Genomic DNA, 22,637 nt, shown 5'->3' on the forward strand with positions numbered 1-22,637 from the left:
AGCACATGAACAATGGAAGGGAGCCACATGATGAAGATACTGTTGACTCACCCTCAAGGCTCAGTTTTCTTCTCCTGACTTAAGAGAGAGGATTATTCAGGTGCAAAGGACAAATCTAAGGTCATCCTGGTTAGAAGGTCAACAAACAGCCAGCTCTTGAAGCAAGATTAATTATCTTCTGTGAGGGGCCACAGTCCATTGTCCCATTCCCACACACCTCTACTAGACCTGTGAATAAGGACACTGCTGTTGCACTGGCTGGCTGGCCTTCATACTTTTAGAAGAGGATATGGCAACAGAGGTCTGTATCTGTAGATAGATCAGTATATATTACATACCATGTCTATTACAGATAAGTCCTCATATCCTAAGAATTCATCATGTGTTTACACTACTCCTACTGACAAAAGCATGAGTTCATACACACAAAGAGCATGCTTGGCACACACTAAGTCTCAGCTGAGTTTACTCCAGGTCTCTCTGAAAACATCTTCCAAACGCCAGCGTTTCAGCTGGTAGATTTCCAGCCATGCTTATTCGTGAAGTGGCATTTGCAGAGGTTACAGATGCAGCAATGGATCTGCCCTCAGCACAACTTTCATTTCTGAAAACAGCCACTGTAATTTTTTTCCACGTGATGTTTCTATTCCTTAGATACCAAGCTTAAATTTCTAGAAACAGGTCATTTGGAAACCTGTACTTGCCAGTTAGCAAGGTATGTTGGGATTGGGTTTTGCAGTCTCACCATGAGAACTGCAGCAGGCAGGCAGCACTGTTATTCCTTTTAGAGGCTCAACTGAAAAAAATAATTCTGTTATATTTCGGTAGCCCAAATACTCTAGTTTACCCAAGCAGCCTGATAACAAGACTCTAGCCTCCCTCATTCACCATATGGTAATATAGGAAATTTTTATTCTTTTTTTTTTTTGTACAGGTGAGTGAGTATTACCAAGGTGGTTTCAGTGCTGGTGCTCTAAGTGCCCTTTCCTGAGCGTACTCTCCCCCAGCCATAGCCCTGATGGTATATCCTGCTCTGCTCCATGGCTCTCAGCCCTGCAGTTCTGCTCCTACACCATCCAGTCAAACCGTGCTACTATTCTTGACCACAACGAAGGGATGCAGGACCTAGAAATGTAAAAAAATCACCTCCTTATTTCTCCCTGGGCACCAAGCAGGTAGGAAATTCCTGCCTTAAATGCAAGTCCTGCCCTAGACACAGAAAGCTCCACAGCCCACATCACACCACTGACCTGCAGGGGAGGTGGCAAACTGGAGTGCAATGGGGGCTGAAAAGGGCCTTGTGGCTCCTCCTCTATTACCTAAAGGTGTGATAGTCACACTCTGGGGTATCTGAGAGTTTTGATACCCAAGAGCCAGGGTTGCCTCTGCCTCTCAGGGGGCCCCTCTACCAAACAGCATCCACTCTTGCTTGGGACAGTGTTAAAAAGACGAATAACCTGGTACAGCCATGAAAGACTTGGAAGAACAAATGCAGACACTGAGTGTGGTTTACCAGAAACTGCATAAACTACTGAGAAAACCATTTGAGCTCACCCAACAATAATAGCCCTTCCTTAAAATTCCTGCCTTTGGCTCCAAATCCCTTCAGCTCCCACACAGCTATGATTCTGATCCCAGCCAGCATCCTGGCACTTGTTCCCTGCTTCACCCAGCCCTGTTCCCGTTCCCTGTCCTGGCCAGGAGGAGACAAACATGCACCTGTCACCTCTGTTTTTTTAAGACTGCATTTCCTTGGGGCAGGGCACTGTCATTCCCCAGCACGTACAACACCCTGCACAACAGGGCTGTGACTCAGCCACCCTCCTGATGGGAGTAACACCAAAACAGCTCGTTACAGCCCTGCGTGACACCGCGGTCAAATGACCTGGGCATCCTGCAGGAAGCAGGCAAGCACCAAGCCTCCCCATGACCAACTCTGGATGCCTTCTCCACCACCAAACTTTTTTGAGCTGGTCTCCTCTGTTACTGCTAATTGCCAGGTCCGACGTAACGAGAAGTGACCAACCATTACCAACATCTCTGCCAGGCAGCCAGCACAGGGTGCACTGAGCAACCACTCCTGCGCTGGCACGTGAAAGGGCATTGTATCCTCTTGGTGCAATAACCTGAGCTCCACGTGCAAGCATCTTCCCAGTGAGACTATGTATATACGTTAGGACAGAGCTTTCCTCAGCCTAGATAGGGCCCATAATGCTTGGAGATTGTTCTCCAATCTAAGCAGCATTTTTCTTTGTTTGGGAGCAACTCATAAAAGCTGCCTGGTTTATGATGGTCACGTTCTGAACAGCACGTCCAATAGTTAAGCCTTTGGTTAAATGGGACTTTCCAACCTAGAATGTCCTGATTCCACTAAAATATTGAAAGGTTTTGCAGAATTGCCTAATATATGTGAGGATTTTCAGTATTATGACCATGATGATTGTTACTGCATAGCTTTAGTGAAAACAAGCATTCAGGAATGGAGCTGCCTGGATGCAAACACCTCCTTTTGAAATTCAGCAATAAAAAAAATCCTGTATCTTGCTGTTCTGATTATTTTCCAGTTTCAACAAAGAAAATGCACAAAATGATGAATTTTTAAGTGGAACATATGAAAGATTAGATACCATCCATTCCAATGGCAAGAAAAATTCTATTCCCCCCCTAAAACCCACACAATTTTGATGGTTTCCCTTCCAGGAGAGCTCCGAAAGAAAAAAAAAAAGGGGGGGGAAATAAAGAACAAAACAAACCAAGCCAGCGGTCATGCTGCTTTTACACTCAAACCCGTTTTTTTGCTGGGTGCTCCTGTCATTCTCCTGCTCGCAGCCGCCGGCCGCGGTGCTGCTCAGCTCAGACGCACAGCTTTGCAGATTCATTACGAAACAATTAGCAGGTGAGAGAAAAACAACCCACCCTGCTCCTGCATGAATTCAACTTCCGAAAAACAGAAAGGCAGCTGGGATCTGTTCAGGGCGAGCGGACAACAAGGGCTCTCGGCCCATCGCCACAGCGGCTTGAGCGGCAGAGCAGCTTCTCCGCAGCGGGACTCCCTTCCCTGGAAGCCTGCGTGTACGCAGCTGTTCCTGCAGAACAAGGGCATCCTACAGCGTCACCTGCGCGGGACCTACAGCGGCCATAGGGACGGGCGGCGCGGACAGGGTGACGGAGACGCGCCGTTAAGGACTGGCTCATCCCTTTGTAAAGTTAAATGGAAAACGAAACGTAACACACGCTCCGTGAAGAGGAGGAAAACAGGGGAAAAAGAAAACTGGGGAGGGAAGCGGGAAATAAAGGAAGAAGAAAAAAACAATAATAAAAAAATCAAAACATAGACTCAAAGAAAAAATAACAGGGGAATCCGAGGTAAACAACGGCAACGCGGCGGTAGGCGAGTAGAGCGACGTTTGTATGTGACCCCTCCCCGGGGGAAGAGCGGTTCCCCCCCCGCAATCGCTCCGCTCCGCGTCCGCTCCGCGCCCCGCTCGGCAACGCGTGACGTCACACGGGGGACCCCGACGCCGCGCATTGGCGGAGAATGCCGCTCGGCTCCGCCCCTCGGGCAGCAGTCTCCAATCAACGCGGCGCTCTGCTTCCATGTGCGAACCATGTGGCCGCGGAGGCGGGGCGCTGGCGGGGGCAGCGCCGCGGGGCCGTGAGTGTCCGCTCGGCGCGGGGGGCTCCGCGGGCGCGCACCGCCGCGGGGGACTCGCCGGCCCCTTTGTTCCCAGCGCGCCCGTTCCCAACACTGCCGCTGTCCCTCGCAGCCCGCGCCTCACTCGAGAGATTGCTCCGCGGGGGAAAGGCGCAGGCTACGCGCACCCTCCGCGCCCGCGGAACGGGAAGCCGGCGGTGCGGGTGGCCGCCGCCCCGCACCGGGCGCTCGCCTTACCCAGCCATACCCTCTCCTCCCTGACGGCTACCTGGCGAGCGCTGCCGCTTGCCTACGTGACTCTGCCCATGCCCCGGCGCGGGGAGCGGGGACGTGTCACTGCCTCCTCCCTCGCCGCTCCGGCTCCGCCACCGGCTCTGGCTCCCCGCGGGGCGCTCCGGACGCTTCCGAGGCCCGATCCACCACCCGCCGAGCCCTGAGAAGCGGGGATGTCTGTGCTGCCCCCGCGTCATTCCGCTCCGCTCTCCATCGCAAACTTTGCCCCGGTCCCGGCCTCTCAGTCGTGGGGAAGGGAAGAGGGGGTCCTACGCGTGTCTCCGCTGCGGGGGAGTGCAAGCCGGCCCTGGCGCCCTTTGTCACTGTGCTCCCGGCGGCTGCAGCCAGCCAAAAGTTTGAGTTGTTATTTTTTTCTCCCCTCCACACCCCTCCTTGCGCTGGTCACGCACACGCGCGGCCCCAAGCCCACACTTACTTTTATTCTCCTTCTCGATCCGCTCCAGGTAGCTGGCGGCCTCCAGCAGCACCTGCACATTGTAGAGGAAGGTGTCCATGCCCGCCGCGGGGCTCGTGTTGCAGATATCCCCAAGGGGGCACCGGGCCCCGCCGGCCGCCCCCTCTGCGCCCCGCGGTTCCCTCCGCGGCCGGCCGCGCTTCCCCATGCCCCGCCGCGTTGCCGCCTGCCTGTGCGGCGCTGCGTGCGCGCCTGTCCGTCTGTCCGTCTGATGGCGAGCCCGGCGGCTGCCGCGGTCCTAGCGCTGCCGTCCGCCCCGGCGCTCTGTCGCTCCACGGGCCGCCGCCGTCCCGCCCCCCCCGCGGCTCGGCGGGGCGGCCCGGCCCGGCCGCGCCTGCGGAGTGCGAGCGCCGGCAGCTACAGGGCTCTCGGGGACAGGGCGGGGGGGGGGAGGGAGAGTTGTGGGGTGGAAAGCGGCCGGAGGCGCTGGGGCGGGCTTGTCCCGGGGCTGGGGGCACCAGTGGGTGTTCCCCCTCCCAGCCATTCCGGGATGCTTTGCGCCCTCCCCAGCGACCCCCTGGAAACAGGGAAGCTGTGGCGCTGGCCGTGGTGGCATGCTGGCATGGATCTGGTGATGCCAGTGAGAACGCTGCTCCAACACAGTGGCGTAGCCAGGCCCACCGTGTCTCCTGTCACCCCCTATAACGTCCTGTCACTGTCTGAAGGTTGTGCCCTGCTCAGGGATCCAGGGTGACCTGCGGGCTGGGTGCTCTGCTACACCCAGTCTTGGGGGCCAGTGCTGCAGGCACAGCCTCTACCTCCGATGGACCCCCTTAGCACAACGCACACATAGTTTAATATCAAACTAATTCCTTTTTTGAGCAATGCCCCCCAGAAGGCCCTCTGTGGGCAATTAATAGAGTACCTCTTTCCAAATCAAATGAAAGATGGAGAGCAGGCAGAGGGTGCATCAGCTCCTCCCAGACCCTGTCCATTCCTACAGACCTGGGGTCAAGGCTGGCACACCGTGGCTGGGGTGTATCCTTATTTCACCCTTGTTTTGCAGCCAGGCAAATGGAGAAAGAGCACCTGTGCCACAGGGAGAGAGCGCAGAGCCTGACCCAGCCTGAGCAGGAGGTGGAGGAGGAAGGCGAGGCTTTGCACTTCCACTAGCCATCTGTGATCTTGTTGTGTCTGTGAATTTGGAGGGGTCAGCAGGGGGGGGACCCTGCTGGCACAGAGCTGGCACCTTCCTTGCTCCGCTTCCATCCGTGGTGTCAACGCCCAAGCTGCGATACTATGCCGGCAGCACGAAACTCTGCTCCTGCCTGGCCGGTTGGGTTGGTCTGGGTCCGCAGAGAAGCCCTGCGGGAGTGGCCAGGATGAAGCATCACCCCAGAGATGTGCTGGGATGCGAGGACCTGCTAGTGCCCAGGTGCCATGGGGCTCTGAGGACCTCACCAGCCTCACTGGCCTTGCAGGAGCCAGCATTGGCTGGAGGTAAGGAAAGAAGAGAGGTCATGGTGTCATTATAAGAATGCCCTATTAGTAAGTGTTAATTGGTGCTGGGAGTCTTCAGTGTCACGGGAACCTGAATCATCCCAGAGAGGATAATGCCCCAAACTGCAGCATATGCAATGAAGTCCCTCTGGCTGCCAGATGCTGGGGGCTGACAGGCTATTTTTGGGAAGCATGGCTGCAGGACTTCATCACTCACATGACCTTCCCAAGGCACATGCTGGAGCCAGTCTGGGTCTCCGGATGGCTGAGCCCATCCTGTTCCGTGGCCACAGGTCTCTGGATGGCTCAGCCCTTCCTTTTCCGTGGCCATGTGGCACCTCCACTGGCAACACCACATGGCCAGCACATTCTTCCCTGGATGCTGCTGCATCAAAGATGCACCAACTTGTCTTGGCAGAGTTCTCCTACTGCCACCTGAAATAGGCTGATGGATGCCATGAGATGGAGCAGCAGTGCCCAGAGATGGGAAGGTCCTGGAAAATTAGGAAGTGTGAGAGGGCATAAAGTATCAGCTGGATTTATACATAGCCTGGAGAAGAGTGGGGAAGGCAGAGATGAGAGCATGGTGTGCCAGGAGCAGAGTGGGACACCACTGCCAGGCTGGACTGTGCTCAGCACCCGCAGATGTCTGACCATCTGCAACAGCAGGATTTCAGATGGGAAGAGCAGGCACTGACCAGTGCAGGAGGTGGGTGCCGAGCTGAACCATGAAGTACACCCAGGCAAGCAAAGAACTCAGAATGTGATTGGCTTTCATTAACCCCAGTAACTAGCTGAGATGTTTTCTGCTTCACAACTGTGCACTGGCAAATGCTCCCATTAAAACACCAGGCAGAAAGTCCCTGGCTGTCTAATTGTTCAGGGACTGAGCCGAGGATGTGACTTTGCCCTGGTTGCATTGGCTGGAAACCCGGGCACAAGTGGCTGCCCAGCTCAATGTAGTGCTGAGGGTGTCTTTCTGCTGGCTCACCAACGGGCAGAAGGCTTTCCATGGCCTTAGCTGAAAGTACAAGAAGTTGTTATTGAAACAGATCAAAGGCAGCCAGCACCAGATTGCTTAAAAATCACATGATTTAAAAATCTCAGCTCCTCTCCCACAAGCAGCTGAGGATGCGTATGATCATCTGGAGTTCAAACAGTAGATCTTGTCCCTCATGGCAGCATCCTCTGTTCCCTACTGCATTTCTTGGTCCTCCTCATGCACACCCACAACCATTCCCCTGGGATGTTTTGAATGCTTTGTGTGAATTGATGCCGATTCAGCTGTTAGTAAGTGGGTTCTGCTTTCTCCAGTGTGACATCCTCAATTCAAAGCCAGAGTGATCATAATTTTGATTCCTTTCCCTTCTGGCTTAATTGTAAGATCTGAGTTTGGTTTTTTGTGGGTTTTTGTTGTTGTTGTTTTAAGTTACTTTCACAGAGCAAAGCGATATAATTTACATATATCCCCAAACAATTTACTCTGGAAGGGTTCTGCCATGGCTGGCCAGAGTGCAGATTGTCCCAGACACCCCTAAGGACCATGATGAGTCTGGTTCAGCTTTGAGCCTGTTACTGGCCCCTGAACTCCCACCTGAGGGGAACTGTGCCCTGGACCCTTTAGCACCCTGTTTCTCCTAACGTTTTCTCTCTGGCCAGCCATCCTTGGCCACCAGAAGCAGGGTGCTGAACTAGCCTGGCTGTCCTTATGTTTTGCTGCAGCAGTCCCAAATCACAGCTCCCATCTGAATCCTTGGAGCCCATGCATGGTTGTGTCTCTGATAAGGTGTTGGAGTCTGTGCCTGGACACCTCCCATGGGGACAAAGTTCCTTGTCCCATGACAGGCCAGGGTAAGGTACTGCTCAGATTCTCACCTGTCAGTGATGCCAGAAGGTGAGGGAACACTTGCCTGACCTATCTGCTCCTGGAACAGAGAAGAGTTACAGAGTTAGGGAATGGAGTAAGGAGACACCAGCATGTCCAAGGGAATGGTGCAAGGGCAGGATTTCCAACAGAACAGGCTCAGAAGAAACCAGGTTTCTGGTGGATTTGGGCTGGGAGGTACACTGCAAAAAAAAAAAAAAAAAAAAAGAGAGTGGTCAGGAAAAAGCATGGGGACAGACCAGAGAGGCAGTGCAAAAGGAGCAGTAACAGAGGAGGTTTTGCAGTATGACCAGCTCTGCACATCCAGCAGCAGTGGTCCAGGCCCCTCATCCTCCACAGCCTTCTGAAAACAGTCAGTTAAGGGCCTGCTCTCTTCCTTTGCTTTCTCTTTTTTTTAACATTTGAAGTGTTAGTGTCATTTTTTTCTCCACAAGGGGATGTTGGAGCTGCTTCTCAGACAAAAGTGGAAGAACTGAGTGCAGTCCCATGGGCCCACAGGAGATGGGGTGAGCTAGGGCAAGCCACTGGCACAGCCCCACTGCCCATGCTGTCAGCACAGCCACTGCTGCCCAGGCACATTGCCAAAGCATTGCTCACCACGTGGGAGATCCCTGGACCTTTTATCAGCAGCTGGTGGCCAACGTGCTGCCCTTGGTACGGCATGGCACAGCAAGGGGAACACAGCCCAGGGGTGTGGAGGTCAGGTGCCTGTGGTGCTGCTGCCAAATTCACACTCCTGAAAGGGGGAAAAATATCCACTCCATCCTTTTGGGATCTGGCCAGGTAAGAGGCGGGACTGTCAGAGTGCTTTTGTTTTGCAATGCTCCATGACATGGCAAGGTGTGAGTTTAGGTGGAAAGCTGCCTGGTGGTGTCATCTGCATGAGAAACCTCCCAGGTTACAGAGAGAGCATCCTAAACCATGCTGGAGTGGGTATCTTGTGTGTATGTTGTGCCCTTGTTGAGCCAGACAGTGAAAAACACAGCCACCACTCTGAGCACAAATGGTAAGTTCCATTTGGTGAGTGAATTCTGACATTGTTCTGATGGCATCGTGCACTCACAGACACTATTTCCGCACACCACAGGCATTATCTGTTCAGTTGCTCCAGTAGCAGCACCAGTGTATATCACCCCCTGGACAGACCTAGCAGGGTTTGGAAGGGGTTTGAAACGATGGGGGCCAGGACGACTCTGGGGTTTGGTCTGGAAGGGCTCCTGAAGGCACCTGCTCTCTCTCCACTCTGGATAATCCTGTTGTAATCCTTTTATAAAATTTCACCTGTCTTTAAAAGTCTGCTGGTGCCCTTTGGAAGGACAAACTTGTTTTCCAAGTGGTAATTATGGTGCCCATCTGCCAAGGGCAGGCATTTCTCACTGCACAAGAGTGATAGCAGTGTATTAAAAAATTGTTTAGAGGGCTATCACAGCTCTTTTTTTTTCCCCCTATTGACACAGTTGTTGTGGTGGTGATGGGCTAGAGCTGGTCTGGAACAGTTGTACTCTGGAAGGGGGAGCAGATTTCTGATGAATCCTAAAGGTTCAACTTTACCATTGGACCCAGGAAGTTTCTGAGCTCAGGCCAAAGCCAAGAAGCTGCTGCTGTTACCAGGGTGGTTATTCCAGCAGTGCTGGTGAGCACCATTAGCCCTTATAACCCCTTTGGGTGATTGTGTGGGATGCCCAGCACTGCCCCAAAAACTGCTGTGGGTGGGTTGGGGGTCTTCCTGCACCAGCATCTTAACTAGGACACCCTGTGGGTTGCAGCAGGGAAGCAGAAAGCCTCCATCTATGCTAGGAAGCATGGCTATGAGGAGAAGCATTTTGGTTTTCAGCATTTCTTCCCCCATTCTGATACCAGCCTTTTCACTTCCAAATATCCAGGTGCTCATTTCTTTCATTTGCAGCCTGGTTTGCAAAAGAAATCAGCCCCTGGATTTGGCACTCAGCAGTGTGTCATGTTGTAAGGGCTTGCTTTGGAGATGAGCTCTGTTCCAGGAGGTGTTACTAGCATCACTATTCGTGGTCAGCCAAGTGGCTCCAGCCTGATGGTGAGCACAGGTGCCTAGGCACAATTTAATTGGGGTACAGAAATCTGCCAGCACAGAGTAATGCACAGAGGTCAGTGAGAGATTGGATTTCATCTTTTCCATTTGCCATTTCTGTTGGAGACAATCCATGATTCTGCTAAGGCCACCACTGAAAGTCTTCTCCATCATCACAAGTCCAAACCACAGTCTCTATAGGGTAGCCAAAACTAGTTCTGGGGTCTGGCTGCCAACAGGTTGGGGCTTCAGGAAGTCAGGAAGAAGTGCTTACCAGCATTAATCTTCCCTGCCAGCCTCTCTCTCTTGCACGCTCACAGCACATCCATACACCAGCTCCTGAGCCCCTGGGTGTGGAAGCAATACTTCATCAAAGCAGCAGCGTTTCTCTGGATGCTGGGGACCCAGCCACCTTTCAGGCACTTCCCAGCACTCTTTCCTGATGACACTCATTCTGTGGTGGTTTATTCATGTGGAAGAATCCAGTGCTACTGATCAAATATTTCCCTTGTTCAAAAGAGAAAGGGCAAAAAAACTCACAAAAAGGAAAAAGAGAAGAGGTTTAAAGAAGATGTATTTTTTTCATGTTCCAATCAGGTGAAGTTTTCTACTTTTTCAAAGCACAGATAAATCTCATGGGCCATCAAACACCTATCCTTATTTTGAAGAGGAAGGGCAGACAAGGAGGAGTGTTGCTATTTCATTTTCCTCTGTGATATTCATCTGATTCATTTCAAACTCTCAGAAGAAAGTTTCCAAATCAACCTGTGTATTTTGCCAGGGGTCAGCTGTGAAGTTTTGTGGGTGATGTTATAATGGCCTGTGAGTATCTCTGCTTCTGAGCATCTTTCACTAGTAAGTAATTAATAAACCAAACTCTCCCCAGCACTGATTACAGGTTCTCCCACTAGGCCCTTGGCTGCCACCTGCTCTTGCTGCCTGTTGTCCCTCCACGTGAGGCATGGCACTGGACTGAGATTTGCAGCAGGGGCATATGTTCTTCTGTGAAGCAGGTAGATGTTTGCATCCAAGGGTTGTGTCTCTCCTTAGTGATGATGTCAGAGCCTGTGTCTTGCCTGGCTAGACCCAGCGTGGGGAATGCATCCAGCATGCTGGTATGAGGTCACCAGTTACCGTGACCTTTCACTTCACAGTTGCTCCCTGCACTTGAGCGATGACTCAGAGGTGCCACAAGAGAATGCACACTAGTTAGTGTTTCAGGTGCCTGCCCCAGCACTCCTTATGCATGGGGTTGCTTCTTAGGCCCATGTGTGGTCCCGAAGGCTCCTTTCTGGGGCTCAGGAAAGCCACTGGGTGGATCTCCTGCTGCCTGGCCCTGCAGCAGGCACAGCAGGCAGCAGGCAGGGTGCACCACCTTTGTGATCTGCCATTTGATGCTCTTTTTGTGTGTGTGTGCTAGAAGTAACTAAACTAGGAATGGGGTTGATGTTCCCTCTTGCCTTTCCTGTCTGGCCCAGCCATACCATATATCTCAGATCCATTTTTGTTGTTATTATTTACAGCTTCATCCTTCAGGTACCTTTATGGCTCCTGCTTCATTTCCATTGTAATCCCTCCTTCCCGATCTCCTCCAGCATTCATTAAGCAAACCTCAGCTATGATCTCTCCTTTCACAATGAGCATTTTTTAATTTCCTCCTCAGCCTTCTAATTGCACTCCTGACTTTCAGTCTTTGCAATTGTAAGTTTTCTATCTCAGGGGCTGTGAGCTGGTGCAAGCTCTTCTTGGCTCTTAGTAGTTCTTCACTGTGCTTGGCTGTTCACAGTAGTTGCTACACAGTACTGATATAACAATAATGAGGAATTTTTTTCTTGCCCACCCTTGAGGGAAAGCACACATATGGTCTAAAATTGCACTGTGCCAACAGAAAAAAGCACATCTCTTGGTGGGTGGATTCACTGATGAATAATTCTCAGTGGGTCTGGGTGGCTCCAGGAAAGGGTGGATGGGATCTGCCAAGGTGAGTGGGAGGATGAACATGGTGAAAGGCTGGAGAGGATGTCCCTGGTGAAATGGGCCAAGTGGGGGGTCTGGTTCTCCAGCTGTTGAACTGAAAACATGACACAACTCTTAGGAATACACTGACTGATCCTCAAGTCTAGACTGGAAGGTAAAGAGAAGGTCATTTGAGATTGCTCCAGGCAGAAAGAGCTTGTAATATTTGCAGTGTGCAATTTGGTATGCTCTGGGTTTGGGATTTTATGTTAAACTTGACATCTGTGACACGCAAGACATCACTGAGGTTTGTGATTTCTGGGCTGAGGGACTGTCAGGGTAAGTCTTGCAGGAGGCACTGGGGAAAAGGCATGGAAAGAAGGACCCACACCTCCCAATGGCTGGTAGTGTGAACTTCTTCTCATTTCAAGTATCTTATCTCTGTCCCCCCAGCTGGCATTTTAACTGATTTCATAGTGACAAAAGCCTTCCTGATGTTTTCATGCATTAGCTCAGGACAGGCTTCCCCAGGCATTGATGGCTATGAAGCTGTGTGGCCCTGGGCCATACACAGATTTTAACTGCTCAGGTGCCTCATTTTTCCCTTTCACCTCCCTGGGTCTTTTGTTTCAGTGAGCTGGCTGCAGAAAATAAAGCCTAGAGGAAGAGAAAGGCAGCAGCTCTACAAGGAGAAATATCCTGGGAGGTTTCCAGCCTTCTCCCACAAGATGATGGAGTGCATGGAAATGATGCTCAAGGCTTCAGAGGGATGGGGGCTCAACTCTGCCCTCCCCAGGCAAAAGTCTGAGTTTGGACTCATTGCACAGCCTGTACAAAGAGAAGACTCTGGTGGATGCACAGACAAGTTACTTCCATCATATTTTCTGGCTAAATTGGGCTTTGCCATAGCTGGGGCTGGCATTGAGGTCAAGAAATCCACCAGGGCACAGACAATAGTTGATGCCAGCAATGGCAGCAACAAAATACTAGTGAAAAATTATTCCCTACCTTTCAAAGGGCCCCCCAGTCATTCTGAATAAAAGGTTGGAAAGAGGTTTAAGTAAAAAACCCAAATAAATTAGATTTTAGAAAAAAAAAGTCACATGCTAAGAGGGTCATACCCAAAACTGGTGTTACTGCTCACCTGCAGCCAGAAGGAGGAGTCAGTGCCCAGGGAAAGACTGAAGGAGCCTGATGGGCACAGGCTGCTGGGGTGGTTTGGGGGGCTGGGGGACACATGGATGCTGCTCTTGCCCCTCCCACAATGCCACAGTGCATGGGGCAAAGCAGCCCCTGGCTGCAGTGCCAGCAGTGATGGAGACTGGCTGGCAAAGGGAGCATGTGACTCAGAGGTGGCAGTGCTTCCCTGCCACCTCTGGAGGAGATCAGCTTTGGGAGGAGCCTCGGGAGCAGTCGATGTCACTGGCCCTTGGCTCAGCCAAGGTTAGTGTGGTACATCGAGGGATGATTGTGAGTCTCATCATGTAATTACAGTTGCCTAATGGTTTCCTTCATTTCTCACCAGCATGTCCCTCCAATGCCTCTGTGCCCTGCAGCATGGCTCACTCTGCCTCTGCAGGCTACTGGCAGGCAGGTTTTGACCCCAGGAGCTGATGCAGGAGAGTTTCCTGTCACATCCCAAGAACAGAAAAAGCACAGTAGCATTTGGATGTGATTTTGCTCATCTTGTGTGACATCCTCATATCCAAATGCAAATAGACTGTTGCTGTTGCTACTCAGAGCACCTGGTGTTGTAAGGGGAGGGCAAAACCAGAGGGGATCTGCTGGGTCATTTAGTCCAACTATTCTGAGCAGCTGCGTCATATAATCCCCCTCACAAATTTCCTAGCCTCCTGGCAGCCCCCACCAGTTAATACCCATTTGTTCGTGTGCCAGGGTTAGCTGCGGTTTAAAAGCTGTTCTCTCTCCTCAGTATTTCCCTATGGCTTCCTCCTCATCTCCCTCTACCCTCTCTCACTGTAGCTAAGGAGAAGGATCTTGCATCCTCCCTGGTTTACCCCACCTGGCATCCCACATGGCCATGGCTGAGCACTGCACCAGCACCATGGGCAAGTCCCCACATCTTGGCTACTGGCCTGCTGCCCACAGTCACACTGCATGGATAGCTTTTGATTTCTTTTCAAATGAGATCCCTGTGTCTTAACCAACTGTGTCAAGCAAAACCCACTGCTGCCAGTCCCAGCTCCCCTTTAGTGCAGGTCCTTTGTGCAGTGAGAGATCTGCTCTGCTTCCACTAACACCACCTTGCATGGTGCTGTCAGATACATGTCTGAAGAAGTGACGTGATCTGCAGCACTTACTGGCCTAGAAAAAGCTGAGGCTCTAAAGAAAGTCCTCATTGCACTTATAGACCTTTCTCCTTTCTTTCCAGGCCTTTGACCATCATTTTCTCCAGGGCCCCAAGTGCTGTCGGATGCCCTAAAAAGCAAACTGCTTGCAGAGTAAAAGCAAATAAAATGCCCCAAAACCAACGTGCAGTGCAGGAGAAAGTGACTGTGGCTCCCTGACATGGTTGGCCAGACAGTGCACACCTTGCTTAAATCAGCATCTGACCAGGCAATGTCTCCAGCAGCAACACATCTGCTCCATGTTACTGACTTGCTGCCCTGCATTGGATATTTCCCTCCCTACAGTCACTCTTCACTCAGGGCTCCAAAAACACTACAAACCTGCAGGTATTGACTCAGAAAGCCAGTGATAGAAAAGAATACAAATTCCCTGCTCTGGATTTCAGGCTGCTGAACTCAGTGGCAGATGACTCGGTCTATGTTACCCAGTTTAAACCCTTGGCTGTGATGAGACTCTGATGCTGATTTTCTCATGGCCTGCTCCAGCTGCCAAACCACTTTGCCATAAGCATCACTTCAAAGATGTTTTAAGATGCTGTTTGCAAAGGTATCTCTCTAAATCTAGCCAGAAATGCCCTCAGCACCTGCAGGAAGCTGATCTCTGAGATCTTGGTTCAAACCTACACCCATTTGTTTGTGTAACACTGAGAAAACACTCACCCAGCCCACAGCGAGAGGGACCCAGCCCTCAGAATGCTCACAGCCTGCAGGGAATGGGGAAAAAATTCTTTACTTGGCTTCCCAGGGTTAGCAACAGGATTCGTCACCTTCAAAACACCTGAGATGATTCAGTGTTGGAGGATAAGGGACGGAGATGTGAATGTGCTGCAGGCTGTGGCAGGTGAAGCAGGATGGGGACAGCAAATCCTAGGTGGGGCTGGAGGGTGGTGGTGGGACAGCACTGGAGCAAGCTCAGTGCCAGGAGCCTGGGCACACTAGCACTGAAGATGACACTGTAGAAGCCCAGAGCTGACTTGATGGGCAGCTGAGCTGAAGCACTTAATTGTACTGGAGGTGTACAGGATGTGGCCACCTGGTACCACTGCCAGCAGGAAGAGCCCACAGGGCTGCAACGGCTGGAAAGCAGCTGGAGAAAGGCGGAGGCTGCAGGGTAGAAGCAGAGCCTCATGGCTGCTGCTGAGCTGAGCTGGCACCGCAGAGGATGGGCACCACCAGCCATTTGCACTACTGAAGCCAAACCAGTGAAAACTCACTGCATCCAGGCACCATCCCTGCCCTCTTGCCTGCCAAGCCCTGCCCTGCAAGGGCTTCACCCAGCCAGGGCAGCCAGACACGGCAGAGGCTAGTGCAAAGGCATAAATAAAAAGGTTAATATTTTCCGCCCGTCTCTCCCAGCTGCCACGCCGCTCGCAGCTGTTTCTCCCCAGTCAGGCTGGCCACAATACTCGTTGGGTTGGTATTTAATTGCCTCTCCCTAACGATGCATTAGGCAGGGTGTAATTTGCCGGCGCTGGCCAAACAATACAGATAAAGGCAGTTTGCACACAAAGGCAGCGGAGCGGGGAAACTGCCCCGTCTGATTCCGCTCCCCTTTGGAGCCGGTGGCTCCAGACATGGGCGGGATGCGAAGCGGCCGACGTCGTGGCCTTCGGGAGGAGGAAGGAAGATGGCAAATAACAGGAGGCACCCGCCTGTGCTGCCCTCAGCCGGGGTGAAGTCATCACTGTCCCAGACGTCACCAGGACTGGGCTGCCCTCTGCCCAACTCAGGGGCTGGCCACGTGTTGTTACAGCTCAGTGCATCCCTTTCACTTGGCTTCCTTTTCCCTGAAGTTCAGGTATAAAGATATTTTAAGATTTCTCTCCCTGCCATTTTTTTAACCACAGCAGCATGAGCACATGCATGGAGGAGTCCAAAGGAGAGCTACCAGGATGATTAAGAGAACAGAGCATGTGCCCTATGAGGAGAGGCTGAGGGACCTGGGGTTTTTTAGTCTGGAGAAGACTGAGAGGGGATTTAATAAATGTTTATAAATATCTGAGGGCTGGGTGTCAAGAGAGAGGGCACAGGCTCTGCTCACTTATACCCTGTGACAGGACAAGGGGCAATGGATATAAACTACAGCACAGGAGGTTCCACCTCAACATAAGGAGGAACTTCTTCACTGTCAGGGTCACAGAGCACTGGAAGAGGCTCCCCAGAAAGGTTGTGGAGTCTCCTTCTCTGGAGACTTTCAGGACCCACCTGGATGTGTTCCTGTGTGACCTGTGCTAGATTCTATGGTCCTGCTCTGGCAGGGGGGTTGGACTCGATCTTCGAAGGTCCCTTCCAACCCCTAACATCCTGTGATCCTATGAACTTCACTCTTGCTTGGGAATCACCCAGCTGGAGTTTTAAAAGCCAACAGGTTTAATTTAGGAGGCAGAAGGGTTACTGTAACACCGGTGTGGGTCCTTGGTATTTCCTGGGACCTTGGCTTCAGTGGAAGCAGGTAAAGAAGGAACAAAAAAGGAAATGCTTCATCCCACAGCCACAGCTTTTCATTCTGGCTCTCAAGAATCATGATGCTCAGAGCATCTCTGCCCTCCCCTGCTCCCCTCACAACCCAAAGTCCAGGCAAGGGAGAGAGATTTCACCCAGGTGATCTAAATAAATGAGAAGGAGGGAGTTAAAAATTAGTCTGCTCTCACAACACAAAAAAGAAAAACCTGCCCTTCCTTGCACTGTCCCAGGGCACAGAGCTGTGTTTATGACCATGTGTAATACAGCCATGTATCACAAAGAAAGAAACAGGCAATCCCCACAGAGACAAGGGCAGTCACACAGGTCACAGATGGATTTGAGTGTTCCTTAAATATTGACACAAACTACACTGTTAGAGTTTCTGTTAAAGGACCGCAAATTTCCTGCACACAGTGAGCTTTAACATCACTCAGAAATTAAGTATTGTCATTAACATTGGTAGGGGAACCACCTGGGTTTGGACACCCAAGTATCTTTAGGACTTCAGGTGGGTGTGCAATCCTGCCTGCACAGCAGTGACTCCCATGGCTCACTCACTTTGTCCATGGGTCTGCAGGAGCTCAGCAGCTCTGTCCCACCCTGCAAAGGGAGATTTGTATGGGGTAGAACCAGCCTCCTGCATCCTGTCCCCACACCAGTACAGGCACCAGTACAGGTTAGGGGCTACCCTGCTGGAAAGCAGCTCCACAGAGAAAGACCTTGGAGTCCTAGTGAACAGCAAGTTCTCCATGGGACAACAAAGTGACCTTGTGGTCAAGAAAGCCACTGGTATCCTGGGATGCATCAAGAAAGATGTGTCCAGCAGGTCTAGGGAAGTTCTTCTACCTCTCTACCCTGCCCTGGGGAGACCACACCTGGAATACTGTGTCCAGTTTTGGGCTCCCCAGTTCAAGAGAGACAGAGAACTGCTGAAGAGAATCCAAGGGAGAGCCATGAGGCTGATTAGGGGACTTGAGCATCTCCCCTAAGAAGAGAGACTGAGAGCCCTGGGACTATTTAGTCAGTTTTGAGAAGAGAAGACTGAGAGGGGATCTGATCAATGTCTATAAATATCTGAGGGGTGGGTGTCAAGTGGAGGGGGCCAGGCTCTTTTCAGTGGTGCACAATAGTAAGACAGGGAACAAGAGGTACAAGCTTGAATACAGAAGATTTCACCTCAACATGAGGAGAAACTTCTTTACAGTGAGGGTGACAGAGCCCTGGAACAGGCTGCCCAGGGAGATTGTGGAGTCTCCTTCTCTGGAGATTTCCAAACCCACCTGGATGCATTCCTGTGCAGACTCCCCTAAGTGATCCTGCTCTGGCAGGGGAGTTGGACCTGATGATCTCTGGAGGTCCCTTCCAACCGCTAATGTGCTGTGACACCCCTCAGCATCCTCCCCCCGCTGCTAGTACACCCCCCACACAGGATGAAACTGGCTGCTTCGTCACCAGGTTGCACATTAACACCCACACCTCCGACTGGGGTAATTTATGTGGAACTGTCAGATAACCTGTGCTGGCGCCCGGCAGCCTGGCACCTGCTACCCTGCACCCGGGGTGCGCCTGGGCACAGGAGCTGCCTCTGACGCCTGCTCGGACACAAGCCCAGAGGAAGCAAGCAAACAACAACAACCACCAAAGGAAAAAAAAGAGGCTGTTTGTTTGAAGGTCTCTGGAACAGGAGGAAATAGCACAAAGCCAGCAGGGAAATGGGGTTTATTTATAAACTTCGAGAGGACTGCCATGAACAATGCAGTGGGTGTTTCTTATCCCACCCAGAAAGGGAAAAGGAGCTCAGGCCCATCTGCCACCAGCAGGGAGGGACAGGCTTGCTGGGGAGCCCTGCCTGAACACTTAGCTGTGGGATCCTGGAGAGCTCCAGGAAGGCAGCATCCATCCGGGGGCAAGTTTGGGGTTGCACCACTGTTCCTGTGCTGCTGCAGCCCTGAGCATGTTTCAGAGCAGGTGTTGCAACATCCAACCTCGCTTCTGCTCGCTGGGTGGGGTTGTGTCTGCCTAGGTCCCCCTCACTGCTGCTCAGCCCTCAGACAGGACACAAAGGAGGTGCTGAAATTGAGCCCTCTGATGGCACTTGCAGATGTGGGCTGGTGGTGCCAGGTCTAGACTTGGCTTTAGGGACAAGAGGGGCACAGCTAGAACCCCATAAATCAGTGAGCCAGATATTTAAGGCCATGGGGTAAAGCTCAGTGCATAGGTAAGAGCCCTCCAAAGAAAGTTTGTGACTGCAGCTCCCTGCTGCCCAGGGCAATTGTAAGCACATATTCATAGAATCATAGAATGGTTTCAATCTGCATAACAGGAAAATTATTCTTCAAAAATATTCTGTGTTTTGGTTTGGTGGTTTGGGTTTTGGGTTTTTTATGACATTTGCATGAACATTTTCTTCCACAGCAGAGAGATGGCTGAGGAAGATAGTCCAGGAAAAGATGAAACGAAAATCATGGTGTCACAGTACATTAGAGGTTGGAAGGGACCTCCAGAGATCATCGAGTCCAACCCCCTGCCAGAGCAGGATCACCCAGGGTATTCTGCACAGGGAAGCATCCAGGTGGGTTTTGAAAGTCTCCAGGGAAGGAGACTCCACAACCCCCCTGGGCAGCCTGTTCCAGTGCTCTGTCACCCTCACTGTAAGAAGTTTCTCCTCATGTTGAGGTGAAATCTTCTATGTTCTACTCAGCTCTGGTGAGACCCCACCTGGAGTACTGTGTCCAGTTCTGGAGCCCCTATTACAAGAGGGATCTGGACATGCTGGAAGGTGTGCAGAGAAGGGCCACCAGGATGATCAGAGGGCTGGAGCACCTCTCCTATGAGGAGAGACTGAAAGAGTTGGGGCTGTTCAGTCTGGAAAAGAGAAGGCTCCGAGGTGACCTTCTTGTGGCCTTTCAATATCTGAAGGGGGCTACAAGAAAGCTGGGGAGGGACTTTTTAGGCTATCAGGTAGTGATAGGACTAGGGGGAATGGAACAAAGCTGGAAGTGGGGAGATTCAGGCTGGATGTGAGGAAGAAGTTCTTCCCCATGAGAGTGGTGAGAGCCTGGAATGGGTTGTCCAGGGAGGTGGTTGAGGCACCATCCCTGGAGGTGTTTAAGGCCAGGCTGGATGAGGCTCTGGCCAGCCTGATCTGGTGTGAGGTGTCCCTGCCCATGGCAGGGGGTTGGAACTGGATGATCCTTGTGGTCCCTTCCAACCCTGACTGATTCTATGATTCTATGTTCAAGCCTGAACCTCTTGTTTCTTGTCTTATTACTGTGCACCACCAAAAACATCCTGGCCCTCTCCCCCTCAGATATTTACACACATTGATGAGATCCCTTCTCAGTCTTCTCAAGACTAAACAGCCCCAGGGATCTCAGTCTCTCTTCATAGGGGAGATGCTGAAGATGAAGAAGGTGTTTTTAGTGAGAACTTTAGAAGCCTCAATGCATACTTACAGGTATACCATAGATGTGTATACACCTACCCCCACACAGAAACTCATTTTTCCTATGCATGTGACATCTGCAGCTGGGTGAATTTGAGGATTGTACAGAATTAACCAGACTGGTAAGAAAACTGACAGGGACAGAGGATGGACCCCATGCTAGTGGAAGAGCAATGGGTTGAAAAGGAGCTGTCAGGAGCTTGACGTTATCCCTGCTGCCTTGCATGTGCAGCACTGGGCATTGCCCTACCCCAGCTCCTGATCCTGGATCTCCAGTAAGACAAAAGCATCCTTCCTGGCTTCTGGAGTGCTGGTCACAGCCCTGGAAGCACTGTGGTTAACACAGGAGCTAAGAGGTGCTGTCATTCCTTTAGGACTGGTGGAGTTACAAAATCTAATCCCAAAATCAATTTGTAATCACATCTATCACGTTAAGAGGCAGCTGTCAAAAATGGCACACACATGTGTGTGTTCCTCAAAGAGCCTGGCCAGCATCACACTGCAAAAGCTGTTTAATCCTTGTGCTGGGCACAAGCTGGCAGGGGCAATACTCTGCACTTCCCAGACCTTTTTCTTTCTCTTTATGGGACTATGCCCCATTTAACCTGAATTTTCCAGGTACTGAGCCATTTGTGGGCTATAGAAACTTGGGCATTAGGGCAGGCTGAGTGCAGCTCATCTGGCAGGGGAACAGCTTGTTGCTGGCCCAAAGATATGAGGAATTTGCCCTTTTAAAACCCAGCTGAAAAATAGGTTAGTTCTGGCTGCTCTGCCTGCCCATGCCCCAGAGCAGCTCAGAAAGGACAGCAGTGTGTCTGGTGCTCCTCCAGTGCTAAGCCTTCAGAGTCCATACCAGCCAAGAGGTGACAGTGATGGGACTTGGGTGCACCACTTCCTGCTCTTAACACTTCTCTATCCATCCTGCTGCAGCTTGGGGTGTCTGGGACTGCACCACATTCACACAGTGCCCAGGCAGCAACTGCACAATACAGGAGGCTCAGCTGTTCCTGACAGCTCTGTTGCAGATCTCAGACTTCTGCTCAGTTATTTAATTATGGCAAGAATCACTTTTCCTTTAAGGTTGCTGGAGTCAGCATCGTTGTGCAGGGATAATTAGCAGCCTCTCCTTCAAGCAGCTACCTAGGCACAGAGTGGCTCCCAGAGAGGAACATCATTTCCCTGCCCTGCTAAGCAGGAGGAGGGCTTGGAGCTGCCTCTCACAGCATCCCCTCATTTCATTAGGAATGAAAGTCAAAGCACTAAAGATGCTCCAGATGACAAGTTTGTGTTAAAACTTAACAGCACCTCAAGATCTAGCCACTGCCAAGAGCCACCTAATTTATTGATCCATGGGGATGAGGTTATGTGAGCCTGTCCCCCCCTCTGCAGGCTTGGTGTGCCTCTGCGTTGCAAATGTGTCATAGAATGACAGAATTGTTAGGGTTGGAAGAGACCTCAAGGTTCATCTAGTTCCAACCCCCCTGCCTTGGGCAGGGACACCTCACACTAGATCAGGTTGCTCAGAGCCACATCCAGCCTGGCCTTAAAAACCTCCAGGGATGAGGCTTGCACCACCTCCCTGGGCAATCTGCTCCAGTGTCTCACCACCCTCATGGGGAAGAACTTCTTCCTAACACCCAATCTGAACCTATCCATTTCTACTTTTGTTCCATTCCCCCTAGTCCTATCACTACCTGACACCCTAAAAAGTCCCTCTTCAGCTTTCTTGTAGGCCTCCTTCAGATACTGGAAGGCCAAAATAAGGTCTCCTCAGAAGCATCTCTTCTCCAGACTGAACAGCCCCAACTCTATTTCCTTAACATCCTCTGCTCAGTGTTGGGCTCTGCCCAGGCAGCTGCTGAAGGAGCACAGCACTGTGGTTCCATTCACTCAGGCACCACTTTGGTTCTTTCATGTAATTTTGACTTCTCAAAGTGAATGTTTCTTTCTGAGTGTCTAGTAAAGCAGCAATATTGAGAGCCTTGATTAGAGCTAAATGAGAGCAGGGACTTTCTTGAGGGAAGCAGCATATCCCTGCTTTGGGGGGCAGCACCCAGGCTGCACTGGGATTAAAGGCTGAATCCTAATCTCTCTGGAGGTTAATGCAACACAGGTGGATTGCCAAAATCCACCCCAGGAGCTGGTAGTACACGAGGAACATCTGCAAGCTGTTCCATGCTGATGAGGGGTTCAGGGGGGCTGGAGGTGCTGTCTGGGAACCCAATTCGTCCAGGGGAAACTTTGACCTGCTTGCACAAACCCTCCATGGGTCAAAGGCTCAGACAAGATTATATTCACACAGATAAAGTTGCTGATCCCCTGTGTAAAACATGTTGATCTCTCCAGCCAGGCTGGATGCCTCTTACTGCCCTGTGCCACATGCCAGGGTGTGCAGTTGCTGTGTTCACACCAGCACCTGTGTAGGCTAAATTGGAGGAAGAGGCTGAAAGGAAAAGCAAAAGCTTTTGCACATGGACACTGTACCTTGCTTTCAATTCAAGCCCAAAATAGCCCAGGCAAGAGAAACACCAAGAATATTTCCCCTTGTGACCCCTTGTTTGCACAAAGCTCATTTTAAATGAAAGGACAGGATACTTATCTCTTGAAGTACTCATCACAGGCTCAGCAGCCC

At 51.4% G+C, this 22,637-nt stretch overlaps 1 protein-coding gene across 1 annotated transcript in view; it reads right to left on the minus strand.

Annotated features, from left to right (window-relative positions):
• Positions 1 to 4,551, minus strand: part of MXI1 (MAX interactor 1, dimerization protein) — a 56,937-nt gene extending 52,386 nt beyond the window's left edge. The window contains exon 1 of the mRNA XM_054382667.1: positions 4,365 to 4,551. Within this exon, the coding sequence (XP_054238642.1) occupies positions 4,365 to 4,551 (187 nt within the window). The remainder of the gene's footprint in view (positions 1 to 4,364) is intronic.
• Between the last annotated feature and the right edge of the window lie 18,086 nt (positions 4,552 to 22,637).

Source organism: Indicator indicator, chromosome 7, assembly GCF_027791375.1.
Source record: "Indicator indicator isolate 239-I01 chromosome 7, UM_Iind_1.1, whole genome shotgun sequence".
In the NCBI taxonomy this organism is placed as follows: domain Eukaryota; kingdom Metazoa; phylum Chordata; class Aves; order Piciformes; family Indicatoridae; genus Indicator; species Indicator indicator.